The sequence below is a fragment of the Mustela putorius genome, unplaced genomic scaffold, assembly GCF_011764305.1.
Source record: "Mustela putorius furo isolate JIRA1106 unplaced genomic scaffold, ASM1176430v1.1 tig00537227_pilon_pilon_pilon, whole genome shotgun sequence".
NCBI classification, from domain to species: Eukaryota; Metazoa; Chordata; class Mammalia; order Carnivora; family Mustelidae; genus Mustela; species Mustela putorius.
In genome coordinates this window covers 44,775,301-44,801,406 of record NW_025422368.1, presented here as the reverse complement: position 1 = coordinate 44,801,406, position 26,106 = coordinate 44,775,301, and the positions used below count along the sequence as shown (strand labels likewise).

General features: G+C 41.2%; 1 protein-coding gene across 4 annotated transcripts in view; it reads left to right on the top strand.

Moving 5' to 3' along the window:
• Window positions 1–26,106, top strand: part of PTPRR (protein tyrosine phosphatase receptor type R) — a 240,454-nt gene that overhangs the window by 212,664 nt on the left and 1,684 nt on the right. For all 4 annotated transcript variants that reach the window (XM_004752436.3, XM_004752437.3, XM_004752438.3 and 1 more), the window contains 3 exons: window positions 4,013–4,123; window positions 5,477–5,634; window positions 9,849–9,962. In XM_004752436.3, the coding sequence (XP_004752493.2) occupies window positions 4,013–4,123; window positions 5,477–5,634; window positions 9,849–9,962 (383 nt within the window). The remainder of the gene's footprint in view (window positions 1–4,012; window positions 4,124–5,476; window positions 5,635–9,848; window positions 9,963–26,106) is intronic.

The window sequence follows — 26,106 nt, the reverse complement described above, 5'->3', positions numbered from 1 at the left end:
AACCTTTTTTCCTCCAAATTATGAATTTTTGGAATTAATAGATAATTTCACTGGAAGGATCAGCCCAGTTAGCAAAGAATAGTGATAATTTGGGGTTATATTCTGCGAGATAGCATGCTTTCTTGAATTACCTACAATTAGTGGGGTTTCATAATATTATCTGTAAGAGAGCATTTTCCTTCCTTGCATTTTCTGCCTTTCAGATCATTGTTAGCGCTGCAATAAAGAACCCCTAAAAAGCTGTTCACAAAAATAATTTGAACGTGAACTTGTGCTCTTTAAACAACTGCATTTGCAGTTCTCCCCCACCTCACATTTGAAAAGCACCCACACTTATCTGGTCTCTTTTTCTATGTGCTCCTAAAAGGGGGAAAAATGTATTCAGTGTGTAAAAATAAGCTATTGTATCTCAGAAAGGAGATGGGATGCTAATTAAGGGTTGTTTGAATGAACAAGTCACATTGCATTGTCTACTGGGAGCCGACTGCCAATTGCATTTTTGGTAAAGAGTCAAGAAAAACATTCAAGAGGGCCCCGGCAAGCTTGAGAGAACTGAGCCGCGCTTCCATTTATCAAGTAGGTGCACAAGCCTGTTCGAGGATTGTTAAGAGTCAGGGTGCAGGCTTTGAGCTCCTGCCTTGCAGCTTTTTCCTACCGGTTTCAAGAGCCACCTTTCCAAAGAGGGGCCTGCTGCTCCGGGGCTCATCGGGACAATGGGGCACGTATGCCAGACTGCTGGACCGCTGAATGCCTCTTTCTTTGTTCAATACCTTTTTCAAGATTCTTTGTCACTCTTCTTGGATTCATCCAGGAGGCATGGGTTTTAAGATACACAATAGCTCGGGTCTCACAGCGAAATAATTGATGCTTCATTGAAAGAAACCAGGCAAATTGGTTAGTATGATTCTCTTTAACAAACCTGGGAAATTTGAGACACTTGGCACTGCTAAATGAGGAGAGAAATAAATTGCTTTATTTGTAAAAGGTTTTTTTTTTTTTTCTTAATGTTAATGTTATGTCAGCCAGAGTTATGCCTTCAGCCCGATCGCCTGCCGGTCTTGGGTGTGGGGTGGCATGTAAATAGAGGTGAAAATGATTTACTTTGTTTGGAAAAGGACCAGGAACTCAGAGGATGCAAATGTGTTTTTATTGTAATGGATGAAAGAAACAGGGATTCCATCCTGGCTCTAGAATGTAGTGGGGCTAGCACTTAGCATGATAGACTCCCCGGGGTATGTTTCTGATACTTTACATATCTTTTCCATCAGTTCTGTACCTATGTGATTCTTTCTTGTGCTGCTCTTTTGAATCTGTAAGTTCCGAATTTTTTCCAAGTGTGGTCCTATGCCTTTGACCTCGGATGTCAAAAAACAAGTGTCCCAAGGATTAAAAGGTCCTGACCGCGGGCAATTTCTCTCTAAATGTGAAGGAATTTCTCTATAAATGTGCATGTGTGTTTGCAAGAAAATGATAAGTTCTATTTAAACAAAAGTTAACATTGCTTCTCTGGGCACTTGAAATAGAACATCAACTTTCACACTTCCCTTTCTTAATCATTGAGATATGTAGTCAGAATTCATAGGGGTTTTTTTGGAGCTGTTTAAAAGGCAAAATAATACATACTATGAGCCTGTATGTATGCTTGAATCTCGTTTTGTATTTTTCTTTTAATAATGTAGCTTGGATATAATAATTATACAATATTTAATGTATGATCTAATGTATAATGAAGTAATGATTGAATCATTTAGATCAAAAACCTAAAATTGGAACAATGAGAAGAAGAACAATGTGTTTTAAATGCTTACTGCATGTCTGGCCTTGTCCTGAGTGCTTTTAATGTAGTAAGTGATGAGTTAATTGAGGCCACAGAGATTAAGTGTCTTTCTTACAGATTCTCAGCTAATCATAAGTGGCAAAACCAGAATCTGGACCTATGCTCTATAGCTTCAAAGCCTGCACTTTAACTACCAGTTAATAATGCTACAGTTGCAATATAATTATTATTATTCTTGTTAAATCCTTCAAAGAGGATCTGCTATAAAAATTGTTTTTCTTTTAATAATTTTGTTATACATTTATTTTAATCTACTCTATTGGTGAAAAGACCATCAGTCCTGAAAAATGTAATACCATAGGTGTGTTAATGGTCATTACATCCTCTTTACCTACTAGGGAACCTTCATTCTGTGGCATCTAACACATCACAGATTTATTAGATGTTTCAACTGGATGGAGCAGGGAAATGTAACTTGGCCCAGTCATTGTGAAAAAAATTCCTTTTATTCCATTGCATGATAAAGTCTAATACTTGGATTTTTAAATTTCTTAATTCTTAACTTCTCACTTTCGTTCTTCATTTCAGGGTTTTTTTTTTCTTTTCTTTTTCTTTTTTTTTAATTTAACTTAATTATTTTTTCAGTGTCCCAAAATTCATTGTTTATGCACCACACCCAGTGCTCCATGCAATACGTGCCCTCCATAATACTCACCACCAGGCTCACCCATCCTCTCAGCCCCCTCCCCTCCAAAACCCTCAGTTTGTTTCTCAGAGTTCTTTCATGGTTCTCCCTCTCTGATTTCCCCCAACTCACTTCTCCTCTCCATCTCCCAGTGTCCTCCGTGTTATTCCTTATGCTCCACAAATAAGTGAAACCATATGAAAATTGACTCTCTCTGCTTGACTTATTTCACTCAGCATAATCTCTTCTAGTCCCGTCCATGCTGATACAAAAGTTGGGTATTCATCCTTTCTGATGGAGGCATAATACTCCATTGTATATATGGACCACATCTTCTTTATCCATTTGTCTGTTGAAGGGCATCTTGGTTCTTTCCACAGTTTGGCGACTGTGGCCAGTGCTGCTATGAACATTGGGGTACAGATGGCCCTTCTTTTCACTACATTTGTATTTTTGGGGTAAATACCCAGGAGTGCAATTGCAGGGTCATAGGGAAGCTCTATTTTTAATTTCTTAAGGAGTCCCCACACTTTTCCAAAGTGGCTACACCAACTTGCATTCCCACCAACAGTGTAAGAGGGTTCCCCTTTCTCCACATCCTCTCCAACATATGTTGTTTACTGTCTTGTTAACTTTGGCCATTCTAACTGGTATAAGGTGGTATCTCAATGTGGTTTTAATTTGAATCTCCCTGATGGCTAAAGATGATGAACATTTTTTCATGTGACTGTTAGCCATTTGTATGTCTTCTTTGGAGAAGTGTCTGTTCATGTCTTCTGCCCATTTTTTGATGTGATTATCTGTTCCTTGTGTGTTGAGTTTGAGGAGTTCTTTGTAGATTTTGGATATCAGCCCTTTGTCTGTAGTGTCGTTTGCAAATACCTTCTCCTATTCTGTGGGTTTCCTCTTTGTTTTGTTGACTGTTTCCTTTGCTGTGCAGAAGCTTTTGATCTTGATGAAGTCCCAAAAGTTCATTTTGTTTCCTTTGCCTTTGGAGATAGATCTTGAAAGAAGTTGCAGTGGCCAATGTCGAAGAGGTTACTGCTTATGTTCTCCTCTAGGATTTTGATGGATTCCTGTCTCACATTGAGGTCTTTTATCCATTTCGAGTTTATCTTTGTGTGTGGTATAAGAGAATGGCCGAGTTTCATTCTTCTACATATAGCTGTCCAATTTTCCCAGCACCATTTATTAAAGAGACTGTTTTTTTTCCACTGAATATTTTGTCCTGTTTTGTCAAAGATTATTCATTTCAGATTTGGGGAAATTTTCCCCCTTTTTGTATGGGGTTCATAGCAATAGTGTTTGGCAGGCACATGTAAAAATTGATACTTCATTTTTAAAATATTACTGAGATGTAATTTACATACCATAAAAGTCAATTGTTTAATATGTATAATTCAGTGGTTTTTAGTACATTTCTAGCCTTGTAAAATCAATACTTGATATTTTTAGAATTAAATAAAAACTATTGAGATACTTCAATGAAAAATACTCAAAGGCCAGTGAAATCATTATTATCTGCTGTGTTCTTTTTTCTCCTCTTCCAGAAATGTGTGCTTTACTGGCCAGAAAAGAGAGGAATATATGGGAAAGTTGAGGTTCTGGTCATCAATGTAAATGAATGTGACAACTACACTGTTCGAAACCTTGTCTTAAAGGTAAGATTATGTAGCTGTCGCTATCTACAAAGTGGATGATATGACAGGATTACATTTCTCCTCTGAAATTATTTATCCTAAGAAGTATTACAGATTCAATTAAAAAAAAATAATGTCAAGATCAAAGAGAAATGATAATCATCCCCTCATGTATTTCTTTGTCATAAGCTACTCTTAGTATGTGGAATAATTAATTTAATACAAGTAGGCATTAAGGAAATTCACTAAGTAGGATGTTGTGATCTTCTAATTTCTATAAGCAAAACATTCTTGATTTAACCTTTCAAATGTCTTTAACTAAAGATTTATACTAGAGATTTTACCACGATTCGGGGGGGTGTTGTTTTTTGGTTGTTGTTGTTGTTGTTGTTTAACGTGCCTTTGGTTTAAGCAGCTTTTAATAAGGCCTAGAAACCGTGAAAGAGAAAATCTGTGTTTGTGGGTGGCTGTGGGAAGCAAGACAAGCCTGAAGTGTTGATGAGATCCTCCCAAACGTGGAGTTACAGTAATTTATGGGGACTTTCCCCAGACCACATTACATCATCCAAAAGTTATCTTATTGAAATCACGGGCAGCAGATTTGAGGAACATTGCCATGGTATTATTTTTGCTTCTAGAGAACAATCATCTCAAAGATCTCAACCCCATCTAGAACCTCACTGCTGAAACAGAAGCATCACAGAGAGGAGAGGCAGAGTTTCACTGAGGGTTTTAGAGGGCAATTCGAGATAGGAAGGCACCCATTTCAACACATACCCTCGAGAGCCTACTCTGTGTCAGGCCCCCCACACTGGGCATTGGGTTACTTGATGATGTACATGGACCCTGCCTCAAAGCTTGTCTCATTTAGTGACCCCTTCCTTATAGCTCCTGTACTCCTGGGTCACCTCACTGCTGCTATAAACTGCAATTTGGGATGAATGTAGAAAGTCAAGTGTAGGGGCCAAGAATAAAATCAAGTGTTCCTAGGTGGGTTCATATGTTTATCATCGCTTGTCAAGAATGTTCAAAGAGCAGGAAGCACACCGTATTCCAATTCCCTCTTGGCTTCCTTTGCGATGGCCGTTCTGTTTATTACAATAAATCACAAACGTGTAGATTGTGTAGGTTTCACATGCCTTTTCAGTTGTAAATATCCATTTCTCATTGAATAGAGGCAAGATCTCATCGTATGTAAAGTCATGTTTTCTCAACATAGAAAAGGGCACTTCAGCAATCTCCTAGATATCTTTTTTCCATCCAGACGTAAGTTGCCAGCAAGCTGGAAGTGATAGAAGGCATTCAGTATTGTGGTTTGGATGACTTTTAGTTCCACAAGTAAATGAGGCATTTGGTGACTCTTGCTATTTTCAGCAAGGAAGTCACACCCAGCATGTGAAGCATTACTGGTACACCTCATGGCCCGATCACAAGACTCCAGACAGTGCTCAACCTCTTCTACAGCTCATGCTGGATGTCGAAGAAGACAGACTTGCTTCCACGGGCCGGGGGCCTGTGGTCGTCCACTGCAGGTAAGGGATGAGCTGTCCTTCCTGCCGAAGCAACGGTCCATCCTCTGTAAAGCCATCGAACGGGTGGAGGCTGGGTGGTGCTTCCTGGTTGTGACTCTGTAGGTAAATTCAGTATTTACTGAAATTGGCTCACTTCCTCATATTTGATTTTTAATTGAGATGCTACATTGTAGAAATGAAGTCCAGTAGTATCAGGTCATTTCAGCAAACAATGATAACACAGTAGAGAAAACAGCACTTTTACATCAATGGCTCAGGGAACAGGAGACTTTATTCAGCCCTCGACCTTGAAACATACATCGATTTGTTTAGTCTCCTCAGACTCTTTGATGGGAGGAATGGCACGTTTTTAAAAAATTGTCATTGGCTTTTTTATTGAACCGTACTTGAATGGTATCTTGAGAACACGCATTATTATATCAAACGTGGTAAAAACTAGTCAGCTACTTGAAAAGTGATTTCATTAAAAAAAAAAAAAAAAGGTGGAAATAAATTTATGAAGGGGGAAGTGGGTAAGTGGTAGTTCACCAAAAGGAGAACAAAGTGTAGTTACCAGAACGTGGGTATTGGAGGTTAGGCAGATAAAAGCCACAGATGTCCGAGGTGAGCCCCTTCCTTAACTTCTAGCTTAAAACTCTCCTCTCATAACTGATACCTCCTTCCCCTTTTCCTTTTAGTGTGCCCAAACGAAAGCAAATTGCTTTAAAGTAATTTACATAACCAGTCATTTATTTTTTCTTTGTACTTTGTCAAAGTAATTTTTGTTGCTTTGTTTAAACTCATAAGCCTTGTAAGATAGCTTTTGATGATATTTGTAACAAATAAAATATAATTAACATTGTAACTTTAGCCTCCTTCTTCCTTGAACCTTTGTGGTTTAATTAAGAGTAAAATTTACTGTATATCTATATATCCAAGGGAGTCATTACCCAGTTTCTAGCATTAGGCCTTATCCTAAACTTTGCCTGTGGGTGAGGAAAGACAGCCTAAGGGGTCATGTTTTAGGGCTGGAACTGTCCTCCACCCAAAATCATAAATCACTCAGGATATCTAAAATGAACGAGCTGTTTCCCCTATAAAACCAGTTCCCCTGCTGATGACTATTTCTAAGAATAAGAGCAGCTTTTTTCCAAGCACTCAACATCTAATGTTGACAGTTATCTTTGGCTCTTCTCTCAACTCCAGCCTCAGTATCTAATCAGTCACCAGATTGGCTTTCCCTTCAAAGCTTCTCCCATAATCATCACTTCCTGTCCAACCACCCAAGTTCAGGCCCTAATGACCTCATCCATGTATTTTAGAAGTAGTCGGCTAATTGCACAAACACACCCCACTGCCCCGTGCCCCACCCCCAGCGCAGGCTACCCCATCCACTTCTCTTGCCTGATGTTCCCCAAATCCTCCTCCATCATTTGGAATTCCTCCTCAGCACTTCTCGGGGCACCCCATTGCCTAGAGCAAAAGATCTTAACCCGGGGCCTATGGATAACTATAGAGATCATTGAAGTCCTAAGTTTTATCAAATTCTCAACAACAACAACAGCAAAAAGGAAAGCACAACTGTTTTAGAGGACGAAGTCCAAACCTCTTAGCTTTCCCTATAAGATCCTTTTAGGCCCCAGTGTGCTTGCCCAGTCTTGTTTCTCACCATTTCTCTAAGGTAACTTTCTCTTCAGACCGAGCTAGTCTAGTTACTACTGCACATCATATATCCTGCTCTACAGCAATTCTTTCTTTACACCATTCTCATACATGCAATATTCCCTCTCATTCACCATGACCAAAATGCCTGTCATTTAGGGCACAGTTCAAATCCTGTCTCTTTAATGAAACAAACTCTTTATAGACTCTTCAGTAAAAGGGACCCCTTCCATCTCTGAATTCCTCTGCACTCCCACTCAGTAAGAAACAAGTGCAAAGGGACGCCTGGGTGGCTCAGATAGTTAAGTATCTGCCTTCAGCTCAGGTCTTGAACTCTAGGTCCCTGGATTGAACCCCCCATCGGCTCGTGCTCAGCGAGGTGGAGAGTCTGCTTTTCTCTCTACCTCTTTCCCTGTTTGTGCTCTCTCTGTCTCTCTCTGTGTCTCTCTCAAATGAATACATAAAATCTTAAAAAAAAAAAAAAAAAAAGAAGAAAGAAAGAAAAGAAACAAATGCTATTTGAGTGCCGAGAAGGAAACTATTAATTCAAATCATGAGGACTGAAGAAAGCTTCTAAGAGTTGGAATGATGTCGAGCAGGATCTTAAAAAATGACCAATGTTTGTGGTTTTAAAGGCTGGTAATGAGAGAGTTTCTGACGGAAGGAATATCATTAACACAGAAAGGAAAGTTGGAAAATAAAAGCCATTTTTTGCAGTGATTCATGTAGATGACAAAAATGGCACAAAGGATACAAGGAGGACAGTAGAAAGACCAAAAGCTTGATAGTTAGCCCCATTCGTATTACACAAGGTCATGGACACCACAGAGGAGAGCTCAGACACTACCCATAACTACTGGGAGGCATCTACAGTCTTTGAGTAGAGAGTAATATGATCAGATCCCTATTTTAGAAAGATGAACCTAGCAGCTGTGTATATCGTGAATTAGTCCAGGAAGAGACTCAAGACTTGGCAACCATAATGAGATCACTGCTAACCATGAAGTAAGGAGATGTCGAAAACGTGAGCACAGTTTATAGAAAAGAAAGCATGGATCCCAGAAGCTTCAGTAGAGGTGGAAAATATAAGAATTGGTAACAGATTGGATGTGGGCAGTGAAAGGGGGGGGAGATGTTGGAGATGGCTCCAAGATTTCTAGGCTGGAAAACTTGTGGCTAACTGGTAATGTCATTGAGGGAAAAGATAATTAATTCTGTTTTAGATACACTGAATTTAGATACATTGAACTGAAGCCAGTGCAAAATAGTAACATCAAGAGTTCCAGCTAAGAGATAGAATGCTAATCTAGAGTTTAGGAGAAACTTAGGGAATTTAGATGGAAATTTGAGAGAAATTTGCATATAGGCTATTAGTGGTTGAATCGCTGAGGGGTGGGAGGAGGGGAAGAGGGAGGAGGGATGGGAGGGAGTTAAAGGGCTTGTTAGGGGGATGACTTACCATCCAGGGCAGATGAATGAGCAAATCCCTCCAGGACTCCTGGATGATAGGATAGCGTTTCTATTCAACTGATCACCTGGATTTAAATGACTCAGAAGCTTGTGCCTCTGGCCACATCCTTCTCCCAAACCCAGCTGAATCTTCAGTCCCTCACTGGAATCTTCAACATCGTTATATCCAAAAACAACCTGCCCCGCACCCAAATCAGCCCTTCTTCTAGAATTCTCCCTTTTTTTTTCTTTCTTTTTTATTTTATTTTATTTTAATTTTTAAATTTTTATAAACATATATTTTTATCCCCAGGGGTACAGGTCTGTGAATCACCAGGTTTACACACTTCACAACACTCACCATAGCACATACCCTCCCCAATGTCCATAATCCCACCCCCTTCTCCCAAACCCCCTCCCCCCAGCAACCCTCATTTTGTTTTGTGAGATTAAGAGTTATTTATGGTTTGTCTCCCTCCCAATCCCATCTTGTTTCATTTAGAATTCTCCCTTTGTCTCATAGGCAGTACCTTTCTTCCCGTCCCCCAGATTCACATCTGTGATGTGTCTAAGTCTATCTCCTCCTTTCTAGTGCCTATACCTTCCCTAAATTCAGGTCTGCATTATTCTTTGTAGAATAATGACAGTGGCTTTTTCTCTTTTCTCCCTCCACCCAACTCTCCCTGCAGCAAGGAACTCAATGACGGATCGAAGTTTAAGCCTTGCTCTGGGCCAGGTGTGTCATCTGGGTCTGAGAGCTTTCGTCATTGTTGCTAAGCCTGGCTTGCTGTTTCCGAATTAGATGTACCCTTTTGAAAGACCGTCTTTTCTCTTGGGGAGTCATGGGGAGAGGTGGGTTAGATAAGGGATAGGGGTTAAGGAGTACTCTGGTCGCGAGGAGCACCTATGGAATTGTCCAATCTCTATCTTGTGTCCCAGAGGTGAATATCATACTGGAATTAAAATTTTCAAAAACCCAATGAATTTTGGAACACTGAAAAGAAATTTTAAAAATAAATAAAAATTTAAAAACTTTGTAAAAAACCTAAATAAATAAATAAAATAATATATTCTATGTTTCTTACTTTTCCTCCACCTTTTCATTCTTTGTCTTTTCTTTCCAGTGCAGGGATAGGTAGAACGGGGTGTTTTATTGCTACATCCATTGGCTGTCGACAGTTGAAAGAGGAAGGAGTTGTCGATGCGCTAAGCATTGTCTGCCAGCTTCGTGTGGACAGGTGAGTGTCTGCGGGACTGGGGACCAGAGATGTCACGTCTGAGCGCCATGATCTGATCAGCCTGACTTCATAACCCTCGCAGGCTCCAAAGTCTTAAATCTCTAGAGAGATCTGTGTAAAATGCTGAGGTATATCTTACATTAAAAAGCCATTAAACAAAGTGTTATTTGCAACACGACCATCAAAAATGCAAAACCAGGAGCACCTGGGTGGCTCAGTCGGTTAAGCGTCCGCCTTCAGCTCAGGTCATGGTCTCAGGGTCCTGGGATGGAGCCCCGCGTCGGCTCCCTGCTCAGCAGGGAGGATGCTTCTCCCTCCCGCTCTGCCCTCCTCCGCAGTGTACACATGCTCGTGTACACATGCTCTCTCTCTCAAGTAAATAAATAATATCTTTAAAAAAAAAAAAAGAGTGCAAAACCAAAAGTTTATGTTTAATCCCTCCTCATCTCTAATACAGGTTATTTATGGTGATACTGTTCCTTCTTCGTCTTACACACTCTTCCTTTTTATTTACTCTGCATTTTCATATGACTTCGCTGAATCATTCACTTTAGGATCTTGATTGTATAAAATGAGGCATATGTCACACTAACAAGAGTCATCTTTTTTTTTAATGTTTTTATGGAATCTTCCATATTTTGTATTTGATTGCTTCTTTTTTTTTTAAGATTTTATTTATTTATTTAACAGACAGAGATCACAAGTAGGGAGAGAGGCAGTCAGAGAGAGGAGGAAACAGGCTCCCCGCTGAGCAGAGAACCTAATGCGGGGCTCGATCCCAGGACCCTGGGATCATGCCCTGAGCCAAAGGCAGAGGCTTTAACCCACTGAGCCACCCAGGGGCCCCAAGTCATCTTTTTTTTTAATCTACTTCTTTTAATTGGGAAAGATGCGCATAAAAAAATTTACTATCTTAACCTTTGTTAACAGTACAGTTTAGTTTAGTGGTGTTAAGTATCTTCATGTGTTGTGTGGCCAGTCTCCAGAGCTCCTTTCATCTGGCAAAACTCTGTTCCCTTTACACAACTTCCTATTCCCTCCGGCCCCCGGGACCCTGGAATTTTCCTTCACATAATATCCTCAAGATTCGTCCATGTGGTAGCATGTGTCAGACTGTCCTTACTTTTCAAGGCTGAATAATATTCCCTTTGTGTATAGATCCTATTTTTTTAATCCCTTCATCCATCAATAGATAACTTGGTTGCTTCCACCTTTTGGCTATGGTGGATAATTCCCATCATGCATGTGGGCATACAAATAGCGGTCGAGATCCTTTTAGACACATACCCAGAAACGAGATTACTGGATCATAGAGGAATTTTCTCTGATTTTTTGAGGAACTGCCATGCTGCCTTCCACAGTAGGGCACAAGGGTTCCAAGTCCTCTACACCTCTGCCGACACTTGTTATTTCATGTTTGTTGTTGTTGTTTAATGGTAGCCATCCTAATGGGTGTGAGATGGAAGAGTTGTTTTCATACAGAGATGGTTCAGTCATCTTTGTGATGACCTGTGTTTATCTGTGTTGAAAACAAAGCAAACCAGAAACTTCTCATCTTCCCTCCTCCACAACTAAGCCTCTCAGTCGAGTCGGTGATGGAGAAAGTAAACAGATGCTCTTTGAAAACAGGCACAGGAAGAGATGCCCCATCCTCATTAGTGGGCAGCCAGCCTTTCTGCTCTGCAATTCAGGAGTTTTCTGGAAGGGCTAGAAGAGTGGGTTCTCTTCTTTCATTCATGCAGCAAATGGTTATTAATTGCCTCCTATGCCTAAGGCATTGTTCTGGATGCTACAAGTGTAGCACTGAACAAGATGAGTGAGTCTTGGCTCTCCCAGGGTTTACATGCTCATGTAGAGAGAGAGACAGACAATAAAAAAGGAAAGAAGAAAGCAGGATAATTTCAGACACAGATAAATGCTATGGAGTGAGAAAACAAGGAGGCCATGGGAGCTGAGTCTTTTGGACTTCAGCCCTGGAGCCCAAAGATTCCAAAAAGTGTAGATGGTTACCCTTAAAGATTCATCCAACAAATATTTATTGAGCACCTACTATGTGCTACATCCTGGGGTTTCAATAAAAGAGACACACGATTGATCTAAAAATTCAGTTCATCTCTATTCTCTCATATATGCTACTTAGAGTAGGATCTGCCACATAGTAAACCTTCAGTTAATGTGTACCGTGTTTTTATTGTCTTCATTGTTATTAAAATTACCAACACATTTTCTCCTATCTCTAAAAATTAAACTTCCAAATCCCTCTGTCCTTTCCCTGGCCCTGCTGTCCTTTCTCGTCTTCAGGAATGGCTTCTAAGTCTTTGTCAGTGTGTCTTCTGTTTCTTTTTCTCTCAGTTTTGACTGGCTTCGCAGCAGCTGTTCATTGCCATAGTTACCCCCAGTGGCCTCTGGGTGAGCCTCATGGCGGCTTCCCTTTCCTGGTTGTGTGGACCTCAGCAAGTTCTAAGACACCCCCCCATGTCCAGGCTTTCTTGGCTGGAAGATGGAAGTCATACTTGTATCTACTTGCTATTGTTGTAAGGAGGAAGAGATAATCTATAAATTCCTGGCACATAGTAAACATGCAGTCAAGTTTACCCACTGTTTTTTTAGATATATGTAGCAAGAAACCTAAACACGCATCCATAAACTGGAAGCAATATGTATTCTTACATGTGCCTCTCGGGGCTACGGCAATAGAGAGATGAGATTACCTCCAGGACGTACTTAGTAGAATGCTCGGCCCATGTTTCTTTTTTTGTTTTTGTTTTTGTTTTTAAGATTTTATTTATTTATTTGACAGAGATCACAAGTAGGCAGAGAGGCAGGCAGAAAGAGGAGGAAGCAGGCTCCCCGCTGAGCAGAGAACCTGACGCGGGGCTCGATCCCAGGACCCTGGGATCATGACCTGAGCTGAAGGCAGCGTCTTAACTCACTGAGCCACCCAGGCGCCCCTCAGCCCATGTTTCTAATACTCTCTCTACCCCTCCCACTTCTCCCCTTTCCATCCCCCACATGTAACTGCTTCCAAAAATATTTTCTTTCTGTACATAAGATCTCCGCCAGGGATCTCTTCTTCTCCTCCTGCAATTACTGTCCTAGTGTCCTTCCATCCAGAACTGTCCCTCTGTCTTGCTGGAATAGGGTCTGGATTTTCACTCCAGACCGGGGGCCTCCCTTCACCCGGCAGTGGGGCTTGCATCGGAGGGTAAAGGACCGCACCGAGTCAGCCTGGACCTGCTCCCACAGTGACCTCTTCCATACACAAGCCTCCTGCACAGGACCCCAAACTCCTCGGGGACGTTGGTCCATACCCCTGCGCCCTGCTTTCTTATGGCGAGTACTGAAAGTCCATAAGCACCAGGCCCCTCCGTGGTCTAGGCTCACCCCGAACCCGGATGACCAACAACATCCCTGACCCTATTTGGAACAACACCTAGGGGAAAAAATGGGTTTGGTTTGCTCTTTTTTTTTTCTTTTTCTTTTTTTTTTTTTTTGGCTTTTTAATTCTTCCATCTTGCCTGTTTACCCTCCCCACATCTCCCCCTCCCCCACCTGCTCTTACAGCCTGAAGCCCCCCTTGGCTTCCCCTTCCCAGCCACATCCCCCTGTCAGGTCTGCCAGATTGTCCTCTAGCTCTGAATGGAATCACAAATACATTTTTTAAACCATATCACAATGCCTCCTCTATCGGCTCCTTCCTTCCTAAAGCAAACGGTCAGATATTTTAGCCTTGGCCTTCCATCACCACCAAGGTCTCCCCACAAGGCTTGTCTTTTTATTCCCGATAGGATCTCCAAAACATATCAAAACTTCTCTGCTGATCTGACGGCTCCCTACCCCCCTGGATCTGAATTACTGCCAGGACGTGTCTGGAAATCATTTTCACTGAGTCATTAATCAACATCTCTTCTACATACATTCTTTCTGAGCAGCTGCTTCTGTTGTTTATGAAGTGGATCCTCTCTTTAAAACCTTCTTTGAAACGGCTTTCCTTTGCCTGCCTGCCTGCCTGCCTTCATGGGATCAACACAGACTTCTTTTTTTTTTTTTTGGTCTCTTCCTTCTGCTATGCACTCCCCCTAGTTATTATGAAAAGCAAGACAGAAAAACTTCCTCCTTTCCTTCACCTCATCCAACTGCTTTTCCCCCAGGCTTCTTGCCTCTTGCTACAGTTTCTAATTTTTTTCCTGTCATATTTCACTGTGAAAATTCCAGTTTGTAGGTGATTGACCACATCCTCAACTCATGCCAGTAAAAGAAAACAGGCCCCAGAAAATCTGATCACCCACCTCTCTGCTCTTGTAACTTATTCATTCTTCATTAGTTCTTCAGACCTTGTCCCCAGCCCTAGTCCCTGTGGTCACCCTCGCCTTCAGTTCTGGATCTGTCTTCGGACATTCCAGAATGCAGTATTGATACTTGGAAGTTGATTTCATAACCATGCATGGCCTCCCTGCCATGGCCTTTATTTATTTTTTTTTTAAGATTTTTATTTATTTATTTGACAGAGAGAGATCACAAATAGGCAGAGAGGCAGGCAGAGAGAGAGGAGGAAGCAGGCTCCCTGCTGAGCAGAGAGCCCGATGCGGGGCTTGATTCCAAGACCCTGAGATCATGACCTGAGCTGAAGGCGGAGGCTTTAAACCACTGAGCCACCCAGGCACCCCCTGCCATGGCCTTTAAGCAAATGTCTCACAAGTCTCATTTAACTCCCAGAATGAACCCAAAAGTAGGAACAGAGGTGTTCTTTGGCTCTGTTTGTTTTAAATAAGGAAACAAAGAATTTAGGATCGTCAAGGAACTTGTCCAAGATTATGTAGTTAAAAAGCTGGCAAAGGAGACCTCTTTGGAACCCAGGACTTCCCATTTCTAACCCAAAGAGTGTGGTCATCACAGATGAAAGTAAACAGTCTTTCCGAATATGTTTATCGCAAAACTGCTTGACAGACATATCTTTTTGTTAACGCTTTGCCAATTAAAAAAATGCAATGATACCGTAATTTTTAGAAAATAACGTCAAGTATGAATGAGAGCTGTTTCATGAAGAGTCAGAGTGGTACTGTCAGCAGTTGCCTTGAGAATATCATTTGAGGAACATAGCAAGATGCCTCATCCCAAAATATCTGTCTATGGAGGATGCCTAAAATATCTGTGTATGGTGAATGTCTGAAATACTGCTATTAGAGAGCCAATCCTTGACGAAAAGAATCATTCTTGTTTAAAGTTCATTGAACGTGGAGATAGAAGGTGAAGGTAACACCTTATACTTTCTCAGCTATTAACTCTTTAGTCTAAACAAGATGATCTGTCCCTTCCAGTTAGAGTGGGGAGGCTAGAGCGAATGAAACTCCATGCATTAGGAATACACTCGGAACTTGGGTTTTGACAAAAGGGATTTGGAGAGAGCGCCCCAAAGTTGTGCACACCTGAGACTCTGCAAGGACTGGTAGAGAGCTGAGGGCACTGGGAAGGTGAGGGGCGTGGAGAGGAAGCAGAAGAGCTCTAACAAGAATGCCTTAGGGTGAGATGAGCTACTAGGGCCCAGTGCAATATGAAAATGTGGGGCTCCTGTTAAAAAAAGTTATTAAGAATTTCAAGATAGGGACAGCAGAGCATTAACCCAAGGGCAAGGTCCTTCTTAGCATGGGGGAGGGGGCTAGTGTGACCCAGCCCATCACAAGCCCATGAAGCTGACCCTGAGGTGGGATGTTTTTAGGATGAGTGTTTGTATATGGGCCCGATTCCTGTGTCGTGTGTCCTGTAGAGGGGGCACCCAATGTCTCTGCTTAGAGCAGTGCTCCTGAATCATGTGTGCACGCATTCATTCAACAAACATTTCCTAAATGCTTATTACTGTACATGCATCAGGCACCTCGGCATAGGATAGATTCCTTGGGGCACCTGGGTGGATCAGTCATTAAACATCTACCTTCAGCTCAGGTCACGATCCAGGACTCTGGGATCAAGCCCCACATCGGGCTCCCTGCTCAGTGGGAAGCCTGCTTCTCCCTCTCCCACTCCCCCTGCTTGTGTGCCCTCTCGCTGTGTCTCTCTCTGTCAAATAAAAAATAAAATCTTTAAAATAAAAAACCTGATTCCAAATAATAATAATAATAATAAATTACAATGCCCGATTACTGTTATTCAACATGACAAAAGCAGACAATTTTTACTCAGATCACAAATCTGCATTTTAGCAATAAATTCAGATGGTCTGGTTTAGAGATGAGTATTATGCTGAATGGATGTTTCCACTGTAACAACAATGACAAGGCCATTTGGTGGATTCCTCATTCTCTGGCAACATGTTATTTTTATTGGCTTTAGGGCAACTTCTATTAATAGAGGCTACAGTTCTCACTGTAGATCCACAAGTCTGTGATTCTCTTTTTAATAATACTTTTGAGCATATTTTGAACTAAATTAGGATTTCTTTTTTTCCAAGTAGGAGTTCAAATTCAGTGCAAGGCACCCACAAGTGTTTTATTTAGAAGTGCATTAAAGGATCATTCCTTCATTCCCACAGCTTTCATTTTTAATTAAAAGATGAAGTAGGTAGCAGGCAGTTGGGACCAAGCAGCTGGCTGGTGGGACTAGGAAGCAGGCAGCCACTAGAGTACGAGGTACTGGAGGTCGCTGGACCAGAGGTCAAAAAGCTTGGTGCTAATCCTGGCTGTGCCTTAAGTCCATGAGTGACTCCATTCTAGGCCTTTTGTCTACATATGTAAAAGAGAAATGGGGCATATCCGTGGTCCCCCAATCTCTTCTGGTATGAGGACCCCCTTTTTTAAGAGTAAAATATTTTACGGACTTCAACTTGGTAACTATGTTTTGAAGTCATTAACGCTTGTAAATTAACTTTCATTCTGTGATTCAAAACAGTACCTACGTGCACTTGAAAATTAGTGATGCATATGTGTGTGTATTTATTTGGTCTACTGATAAGGCTAGGAGCACAGGTGGATTCGAGGACCCCTCCAATAAGATGCGTTTTCCATCTTGGGTTTCAGTGATTGGGAAGTGATCATCTGACTCTCTAAACCCTCTCTCAGCTATTGTGTTCTTTGAGTCTTTGAACTTTATTTCTGTAGAGAACAATGATGGCAATAACAGACAATCAAAGCACTTGCCAGACACCTACTAGGAAAAGGATGATTTAAAAGAGATCTGGTCGAGGGGCACTTGGGTGGCTCACTTGTTAAGCGTCTGCCTCCAGCTCAGGTCATGATCCCAGAATCCTGGGATCGAGCTTCACATTGGGCTCCCTGCTCAGCGGGAAGTCTGCTTTCCCTCTCCTAGTCCCCCTGCTTGTGTTCCTACTCTCACTGTGTCTATCTGTCAAATAAATAAATAAAATTTTTAAAAAGGGGGGGGGTCTGGTGGAATATCATACAAGTCTCTCATTCTTCAGGGGGAATCCAATGTCTAAAAGGACTGAATGATGTGTCCAAAGTCACATAATGAATTTTGACTCTTTGGGGGTTCTTTAGACATTCTGAACTGAACTTCCAGTTTTGCTCTAATGAGATTGGCTGAATTCTGAATTTGTTTGGTTTCCAAAACACTGTTGTTTTCTGGAGTAGGAGACTGAATTCAGTTACATACAGTTTGAGAGGAGGTTCCCATTCTAGCCCTGCCTTTGACAATGACCCTGAACTAGTTGCTGTATAAACCAGGGAAAATGGCTTATCTCTGGTGGTTTCAGCTTAGACTATTATTAATAGCTGATATGATAAATACAATGAACTTTCTATTGGCCATCATGACAAAAAGGGATATTTTGTTCAATCATGTTTTCCTATTAATGGAAGGTTACCGTACATATATAGGTCAACAGTTTTCAAGAATTATGGTGAAAAGAAAAAAAAAGGACCTATAATATTGCCACTAAACTGAACCCAGTATAATCATGTTTTATTACTGAGACCTTTCATACCTGGCTTAAATCTTCTAATCTTTTCTTTTTTAAATTCATTTATTTTAGAGAGAGAAAGCACACAGCAGAATGAGAGGGAGAGAGAGTCTCAAGCAGACTCTGCACTGAACATGGAGTCCAACTGGGGGGCTCAATCTCATGACCCTAAGATCATGACCTAAGCCAAAACCAAGAATCTAGGATACTTAGCAACTGCACCACCCGGGAGCTCCTTAAATCTCTTAATCTTAAACATCACCACATTGTTATGACTATCCCATCTAACTAATAATCCTTGTTGAAGGAAAACCAATGAGCTTTTACCATATTTAGCTCCTACTTCAGAAGATCATTTAGGTTTCTGTGTGCCAGGGTTTTGTGGTGTGAAATAGTGACAGAAAGTCATTTATATACTGAATATGAAAGACACAGCTGTCCCTTCAAAAAATAATAATAATCCATCATAATAAAGTGGCCCAGGAAACTCAAAAAATGCCTTCCAGGCATATAGAGAATGACTAAAGAACAATATGTGGCCATCAGAAGACATCTAGGCAGGGATGAAAGGAATGCATTCCCTGGGAGGTTGACCTCGGACAATTTCTTCCCATCAAATTTCTTTTAATCTTGCTTGGCACCTTTGGACCCTGGAAGAACTTGAAAACAGAATTTGGGAAGTGAAGCACATAAAATACTCTGCAATCCCAAGGCTTTTTTCTTTCCCTTTTTTTTTTTTCCCTTTCCCCAGAAACAGGAAACAATCTGTCTAATCCTCCTTCTAGAGAGTCACTGGTGAAATCTGCTGTTGTCTTTGTACATCCTTACCTTGGAGGCCTAAATTGGAATTACATCCAAAGACCTTGCTTGTGGCTTCCCAGACAGGATAGAAAAATGCTTCCAATGTGCGTCATATCATTGTTTAAATGTTTTGATTAATCACTCCAGTGTGATGATTTTTCTCTCTCTTTTTTTTAACTATAACAATTCAAGAGGAGGCATATGTAAGCCATCAGTTTTCTAGGCTAATGTGTGTCCCCAAAGTATTCTTTGTTTCCAAAACTTGTTTAAAATAACTCCAAAGCTAAAATTTCCACCTGTTGGTATAATTTTTATCAGCTCTACCCTTAACATTTATCCATATCTTCCTGCATTCCCAACTCATTGCAAAGATCCCCTTAATTAGTGAATTCCAAAGATCTCATTTGAACATCAGAAATTAAACATTTTCATTTCATTCTTTTAAGGAAACTTAAGAATAAAGCCCCAGAAATTGGTATGGGCTTATTTGCTTGACATCACAGTTCCTGAGACCTTAACAAGAGGTCCTCTTATAAAACAGATTATTCCAAATGAATCTCCCAAGTGGTTGCCAGGACAACCTTTTCCTTCTTCTCAACTTGGAGTTAATTGGGTGTTAGCCTGGGTGTTTAGAAGAAAATTGGTTAATTTTCAGGGGAAAAAAATGGAGTTCAAAATATGCTTGAGCAGTGAATTATGATTGGATTATCATTGGATCTGTCTGGTTTTATGCCCTATAAATACTGTGGAACACAGCTATTCCAGAGAAAGTGTCTGTGTTCAGAGTACCTGGTCACAATGAATCAGAACACTTATGTTTAAATTCTCCCTCTTTCATATGACATCTATATAAAGAACTGGGGAAAACCTTTGCTCAAGACACCTGAGTTACAGCAGCAGACATTAGCCTGGCTTGACTCACGCCCAAGCTGTCGAAGCTTTACCCATGAGGCACATTAGCATCCACACCTTTTGTTCTAAATTTACTGTACCAAACTTTACCAAAAGAATTCCAGATTCAAAAATAATAAAAAGCCAAGGAGCGTAAGTTCCATTGTTAGCCCAGAAGTGAGTCACCACTGTAGAATTTCTTCTGTCTACTGATTAGACCGGATGCGGGCTGGGCGGAGCAGCAGGAAAGGCTGTTGCTGTCTGTATGTGTGAGTTAATAGTCACAAAAGGTCACAATTTTAACATGTTAAAAACCAAATCTCTCTCCTGGGCATCTGGAGGGCTTTTTTCAACACACCCTCCCAAGGAGTGAAAGGAAAAAACTACATTTCTTTTCCTTCTAATGTGAGTCCACCCCCAGCTGACAAAGCTACGTGCTTCCCGGCATGGAGACAGAAGATACTGATTTTTTTGTGTGTTTGGTCAGGCTAATGTGATAGGAGATATCTGACACTTCTAGAAGAGCGGTATATCTGAATCCTCTCTGGCCTTCCCGAATATTGTGTTCATATTCTTTGGCCACCGAGAAATCAGAGCCTTGCAGCCAACACCACTTGTATGGTGAGGGGGAATGACTTTCTTCCATGACATGGGACAGGCCAGAATTAGGGTGAACAAAAAACTTACCATCCACAGCAAGGCATCCTCTGGAAATGAAAGGTGGCTCTATTAATAGTTACACAGGACGACAAGAGTGAACCAGGACTGTCCCAAACAAATCAGGTGTGTGATCATTCTAGGCATCAGGTTAGCCAAACACTTACCAAAAGAATAAGAAAAAAAATGTGTAGTATTTATGTAAGTACTCACTACATAACAATCACGGTGCTGAGCATTTTATGGATTCACATTTCAGTCTTGTGAAACTTGGAGACTCAGTCAGTTAAGTGTCTGATTCAATTTTGGCTCAGGTCATGACCTCAGGATCATGAGATCAGTTGAGCCCCACGTCCTGCTCCACGCTGAGCAAGGAGCCTGCTTAAGATTCTCTCTCCTTCCGCACTCACGTGAGCACTCTCTCTCTTTAAATAAAAAAATTAAAAATACATATTAATTAAAAAAAATTTTTTTAACTTGCAAAACTTGAAATGTTACTAGGTAAATACTGTTTGGCAGGCCAGTAGCTTTCAAATTTCTCATGAACAACAGGCAACAAAATATTGGGAAGACAAAATCTTCCACAGAACACCAACATTTAAAAAAAAAAAATTAAAAAATAAATAAAATAGGGGCTCCTGGGTGGCTCAGTCTGTTCAGCACCTGACTCTTGATTTCAGCTCAGGTTATGATCTCAGGGTCTGAGATCAAGCCTTGAGTCAGGGTCTGTGCTCTCTCCCCCGCTGCCCCTCCCCCATCCCATGTTCATGAGTGTTTTTTTTTCTCTCTCTCTCCCCCCCAAAATAAGTAAATAAATAAATCTTTAAAAATAAATGGTCAAGACTGGGATTAGAACCTATTCCTAAAATCCAACCTCCTCCACCCTGCCATGGCCTCAGGGACCATGCAGAATCTTAGGCTAAGAATTCTGTGAAGCAGGATGCCTGGGTGACTGAGTTGGTTGTGTGTCTATTGGTTGAGTGTCTGCCTTTGGTTTAGGTCATGATTCCAGGATCGTCAGATCGAGCCCCACATCTGGCTCCTTTCTCAGTGGGGAGCCTGCTTCTCCCTCTCCTTCTGCTTCCCCTGCTTGTGCTCTCTATTTTTGGTAAATAAAATCTTAAAAAAAAAAAAAAACTTATAAAAAACAAAAGAATTCTGTAGGAGCCTTTGGCTAGACATTGATATGGCCTGACTCATTTAATCCTCACAATGACAGGGTTTGGCATTAATGTCATTTTATAAGTGAGGAAACTCTAGCTGGGAAGGATTAAATGATTTGCCCAAAATCTTATAGCAAGTTGGTTCAAAAGCAAGGATTCAGGCTTGAATCTGTCAGACTCCAAGCCCACTTCTGTCCATGACATCACTTGCCTCCGCGGTTGCAGATTTCTAAGCTGGGTAATATTTAGAGACGTATTTGGATCTTTCCACCTAGGCTTGCCCCAGCAAGGCAATATTCTGTCCTCTGCCAAGTGTGTTCTCAGTTCTCCAAGGCCTTCAGAGGCCCCATCCCTTAGCCTTCCAGGCAGTCCTGTCCAACCAGATAACACCAAAGTGTAACCAGAACCGTAGCAACAGTCAGCAGTGTGGTGTCTGAATGTGCTGGGCTGTGTAACAAGCATTTTAAATGGAGTTCACAGCAATGTTCTAAGGTAGGAACCATTATGTTACTACCTCATCATTTCGCAGACAAGAAAACAGAATGCTGCAAACGTTTTATAGTAAGGTAAAGCAGCTAGTAAGTGTTGGAGAAGGGATTTGTTTGGACAGCAGTATACAGTGTCTTTTTCTCTCTTAACCTTCTTTGGATCCTACTGCGGATGAACCCGACACCTTGGCATTCCAAACCTTTCACAGGCACGATCACTCTTACAACTCACTGGGTCCTCTTGACCTATAGTTTTTTCAAAACATTTTTTTTATAAACTCGTTCCTGCTTGGCAGAAGGTATTGGACAAGCATATCTTGTTTCTTTTTGATCTGGGAAATCTGGAACTCTGGGAAACAGCTTCGTACCTAAAGGATTCTCCAGGAGATGATACTTTCCTATAATGTATTGAGTAATGTTGGTGCGTGCTTTCTGACTCATGATGGTCCATCTATTTTGGGCCCCAGAGACCTTCTCCACTGAAGTGTCATCTTGATCGGCATGGAAATCTTTTAAAATCAACCTAGGTTCAATTTAAGCTATGATCTGTTGGAGGTCAAAGTTTATTTTAGTGCCTGCTCTTCAAAAGGGAGTTGGAGGATGGTTTTTAAAAGCAATAAAAAGAGCATCCCTGCTTCTTCTGTTCAAAGACCAACTTGCATTACCAACTTTACATCAGTGATGTGGATCTGGACTTTGGCAAGTCCACAGAGCCCAGTCTGACCTGGAAGGTACCAAGGGACCAAGTCAGAGGGGTCCCGGGGTTGAATTGTGAGAGGGTTCGTTCTCCTGAGGGTTCCATATAATCTAACATTATTCATTTATCATATAACTGAATTTTGTATACAGGAACTGTATGAGCTTTGGGGGATCTTTTTTTACCATGGCCAGCCAATAAAAAGACTGTTTAAAATCTGTTCTTACAAAGATCCACCTAGTAAACTAGATACCAATATATGAAATTAGACATTTACTAAATAGTTCCAGGGAGGATTGTAACAAGTCCCTGAATTTGAACCAGACTCCAGTGAATGCATCCTATAATGCCTCTTGCCTTTTTTTAGCCCAAAGTTTAGTTGCTTTCATATGAGACGAAACTAGCATGGCCTGGGTAATCTAGGTAATGGCAGGTATTTACTTAGGACTAGTAAGCGCTTGTCACTGTTGCGCATCTGAGAAGACTATGACATCATGCCTGCCCTTAAAGGACCTCTACCATCTAGTTGGAAAGAATTTTGGAAAGGGATAGACAGTGTATAACATGATATCCAACTACTTACAATAAAGACTTCACCTTGGCCATCTTTTTCTATTCCATTATAAATGACAGTTAAAAAGAAGTAAGACATGCTTATTACATATCTTGAAGACACAAAGCTGGGAGTGAGAAATGAAAAGCTAACATATGGAATGATAGAATTAGTGGTGATAATAATTAGGAACTTCGTGCTGAAACCAAGGTGAAATTAATAGGAATGAACAAAAATCCTGCATTTAATTTCAAAAATTCAATAGCTTAAGTGCAGATAAGAGCAAACTGTCATTTTCACACTAAAAAAAAAAAAAGAAGAAGAAGAAGAAGAAAAGAAAAATCCTGCAGGCATTTTCATTAGCCCAAACCTTCACTTAATATCCTAAAAATGCTTACTGGGCCCTGGGCTCTAGGCAGGTACAGTGACATCTTGTCATCTGATGTACCTGCAAATGCAGACTCACTGGCCTATAACAGGCAGCCGAAAGGAGACAGTGTTCCCACTGACTAGACCTTGTCGGGAGTAGACACAATACTCTGAGAAGGTCATCTTTGATAAAACAGCCTACAGAAGAGGGAGACGAGATTGGTGAGTGACCGGGAAACCAAGCTTTATAGAAATTTTGAAGGACCACAGGATGTTTAGTCTAGAGAAGAAAAGATTATAGGACTTTGATGGTTGTTTTCCAGCATTTAGAAAGCTATTGTGTGACTATGAGAGGAGCCTTTAGACTTTTGCGGGGGGGTGGTTATTTCAGTTTTACCAATGAAGTGACAGTTAGAAAGGAGCAGATTCATTTTGATCTCCTCAGAAGCTTTCCTGCAACTTGGGGGAAAGCTGCTTTTCTTATGGGACCTCGCCTCCCCACTGAGCATCCCAGCAGAAAGCAGCTGACCACTGGCCGTGTAGACTGTTCCCTCCTGGAAAGGCTGCGCTGTGCTGGTGATTGGGATAAATGATCCCTGGGGATCCTTCTCTCTGAGGATCCTTCTGGTGCCAATTCTTTCCAAATGATGTGTGAAGTAACAATTTCTCACACACCTTCCATAAGCCTTCAGACTCCCAAGAATTTTGCTAGCCTATAACTGATCGGTTTGTTTCCCTCTTTTCCCCATGTTTTTTGGGTGAAACATCCTTGAGGTAGGTAACAGAACGTCAGAGAAAATATACTCCAAGGAAGAAAATACACCGGTGACCCATTTGGGGGTTACATGGGTATGAAAGCTTGGGCTATGTCTTTGTTCATGCACCAGTTGGACACATAAATACCAGTGCCCACCAGAAGAGACAAGAAAGGCAAGAGTTTACTTCAAAGTGAAGTAATTGGTGAGGGAATTCAGAGCCTAGAGTCCAGGAGATGGAGCACGTATAAGGTTTCTCGTACCATTAGCAATTCAAAGGAGAAGACCTAAAGAACCAAAGATGGTTCTCTGAGCTTTGTGAGGCCAGCTCCCTCGAGCTGCCCTAATATTTTCTGTGGCTGGATCTCTTAAGGTTCACAGTCAAAGCGTGCATCTTTCGGACACCTGCTGTGGTTTTAGGAGTGCTCAGAAGTTCCCATCCAGCTAAGAAGAACTGCCACGTCCTCCATAAGTTGCCAACTCATGACCAAGGAACAAATGAGCCAGAAAGTTGCCTTGCGTACAACAAAATGTCTAGTTGGGAGGGAAAAGACTGATGAATACTTCGGCCATTAAGTTGCTGTCCCTAAAATTTACCTTTTTTCCTTGCCAAACACATCACTGTGGCATCATCTCAAGCTGCTGAGTTCAATTTGGAAGGATGAAATCTTACTAACTTAACATCTCTGCTTAGTTTAGAAGGGTAAAGGCTTAATATCCTAATATCTTGTAAGCTTATATTTATAGAGGTTGACAGACATAAGCTCGGTCTTAATTATTACCATCAACCAGAAATCACGTTCCAGCAAAACAATCTATCTTGTTTTAAGTTGAGTACTTACACGGTCTAGAAAGAATTATTTTGAATGATAGCAACAACCACTAGGGAGAAGTGGCCAAAATGTATTTTTTTTTTAAGATTTTATTTATTTATTTGATAGACAGAGATCACAAGTAGGCAGAGAGGCAGGCAGAGAGAGAGAGAGGAGGAAGCAGACTCTCACTGAGCAGAAAGCCTGATGCGGGGCTCGACCCCAGGACCCTGAGATCATGACCTGCGCCGAAAGCAGAGGCTTAACCCTCTGAGCCACCCAGGCACCCCCCAAAACGTAATTTCAAAATGAGTTGTATAATCACACAGTCACAGAGACTCCTAATAGTGTTTCAGTTACGCAGTGAGCATGAGCTGTAAGTAACATTTATACCACTGTGGGTACCTTTGCCAAGTAAATAACCCTTATTATAAAGAGCAAAATAGGATATATCTACTTTATCTACAAATGTGGAATGAGGAGCGGCCTTCTATTAATCCAGTAACAAAAGGTACCTCTGAGTAACCAGAGATGATAATGATGATAACAAAGGGGAAAAAAGCAAGAGTCAATTCCTTTTTCCCCAACTCATTTAAGGGCCCGCCCACTATTGTGTTTAGATACCCAGCATACCACACCTAAAGACTAAGGTTGGGTGGTTGGGTGATGGACATTGGGAAGAGTGATGTGTTGAGTGATGTGGTGATGTGCTGTGAAGTATGTAAGCCTGACGATTCACAGACCTGTACCCCCGGAGCAAATAATACATTATATGTTAATGAAAAAAAAAAAAAGACTAAGGCCATTTCCCTATCACATACTCAAATAGACCATTCACAGATCTTACTTCTTTTTACTTGTACAAAGAGCAACACTTCACAGCTGAGTTTTGGTCGGTAAACCAACTTCAATTTTAAACCAAGTGCATACACCATTTTAACATGAGGTGAATGAGAGACACCTGATACTTACACTTCAGGTCCGGGAATTCCTTTAACACCTGCCAGGAATCCTGGCAATGGGTACTGTTGTTATCCCACTTGAAC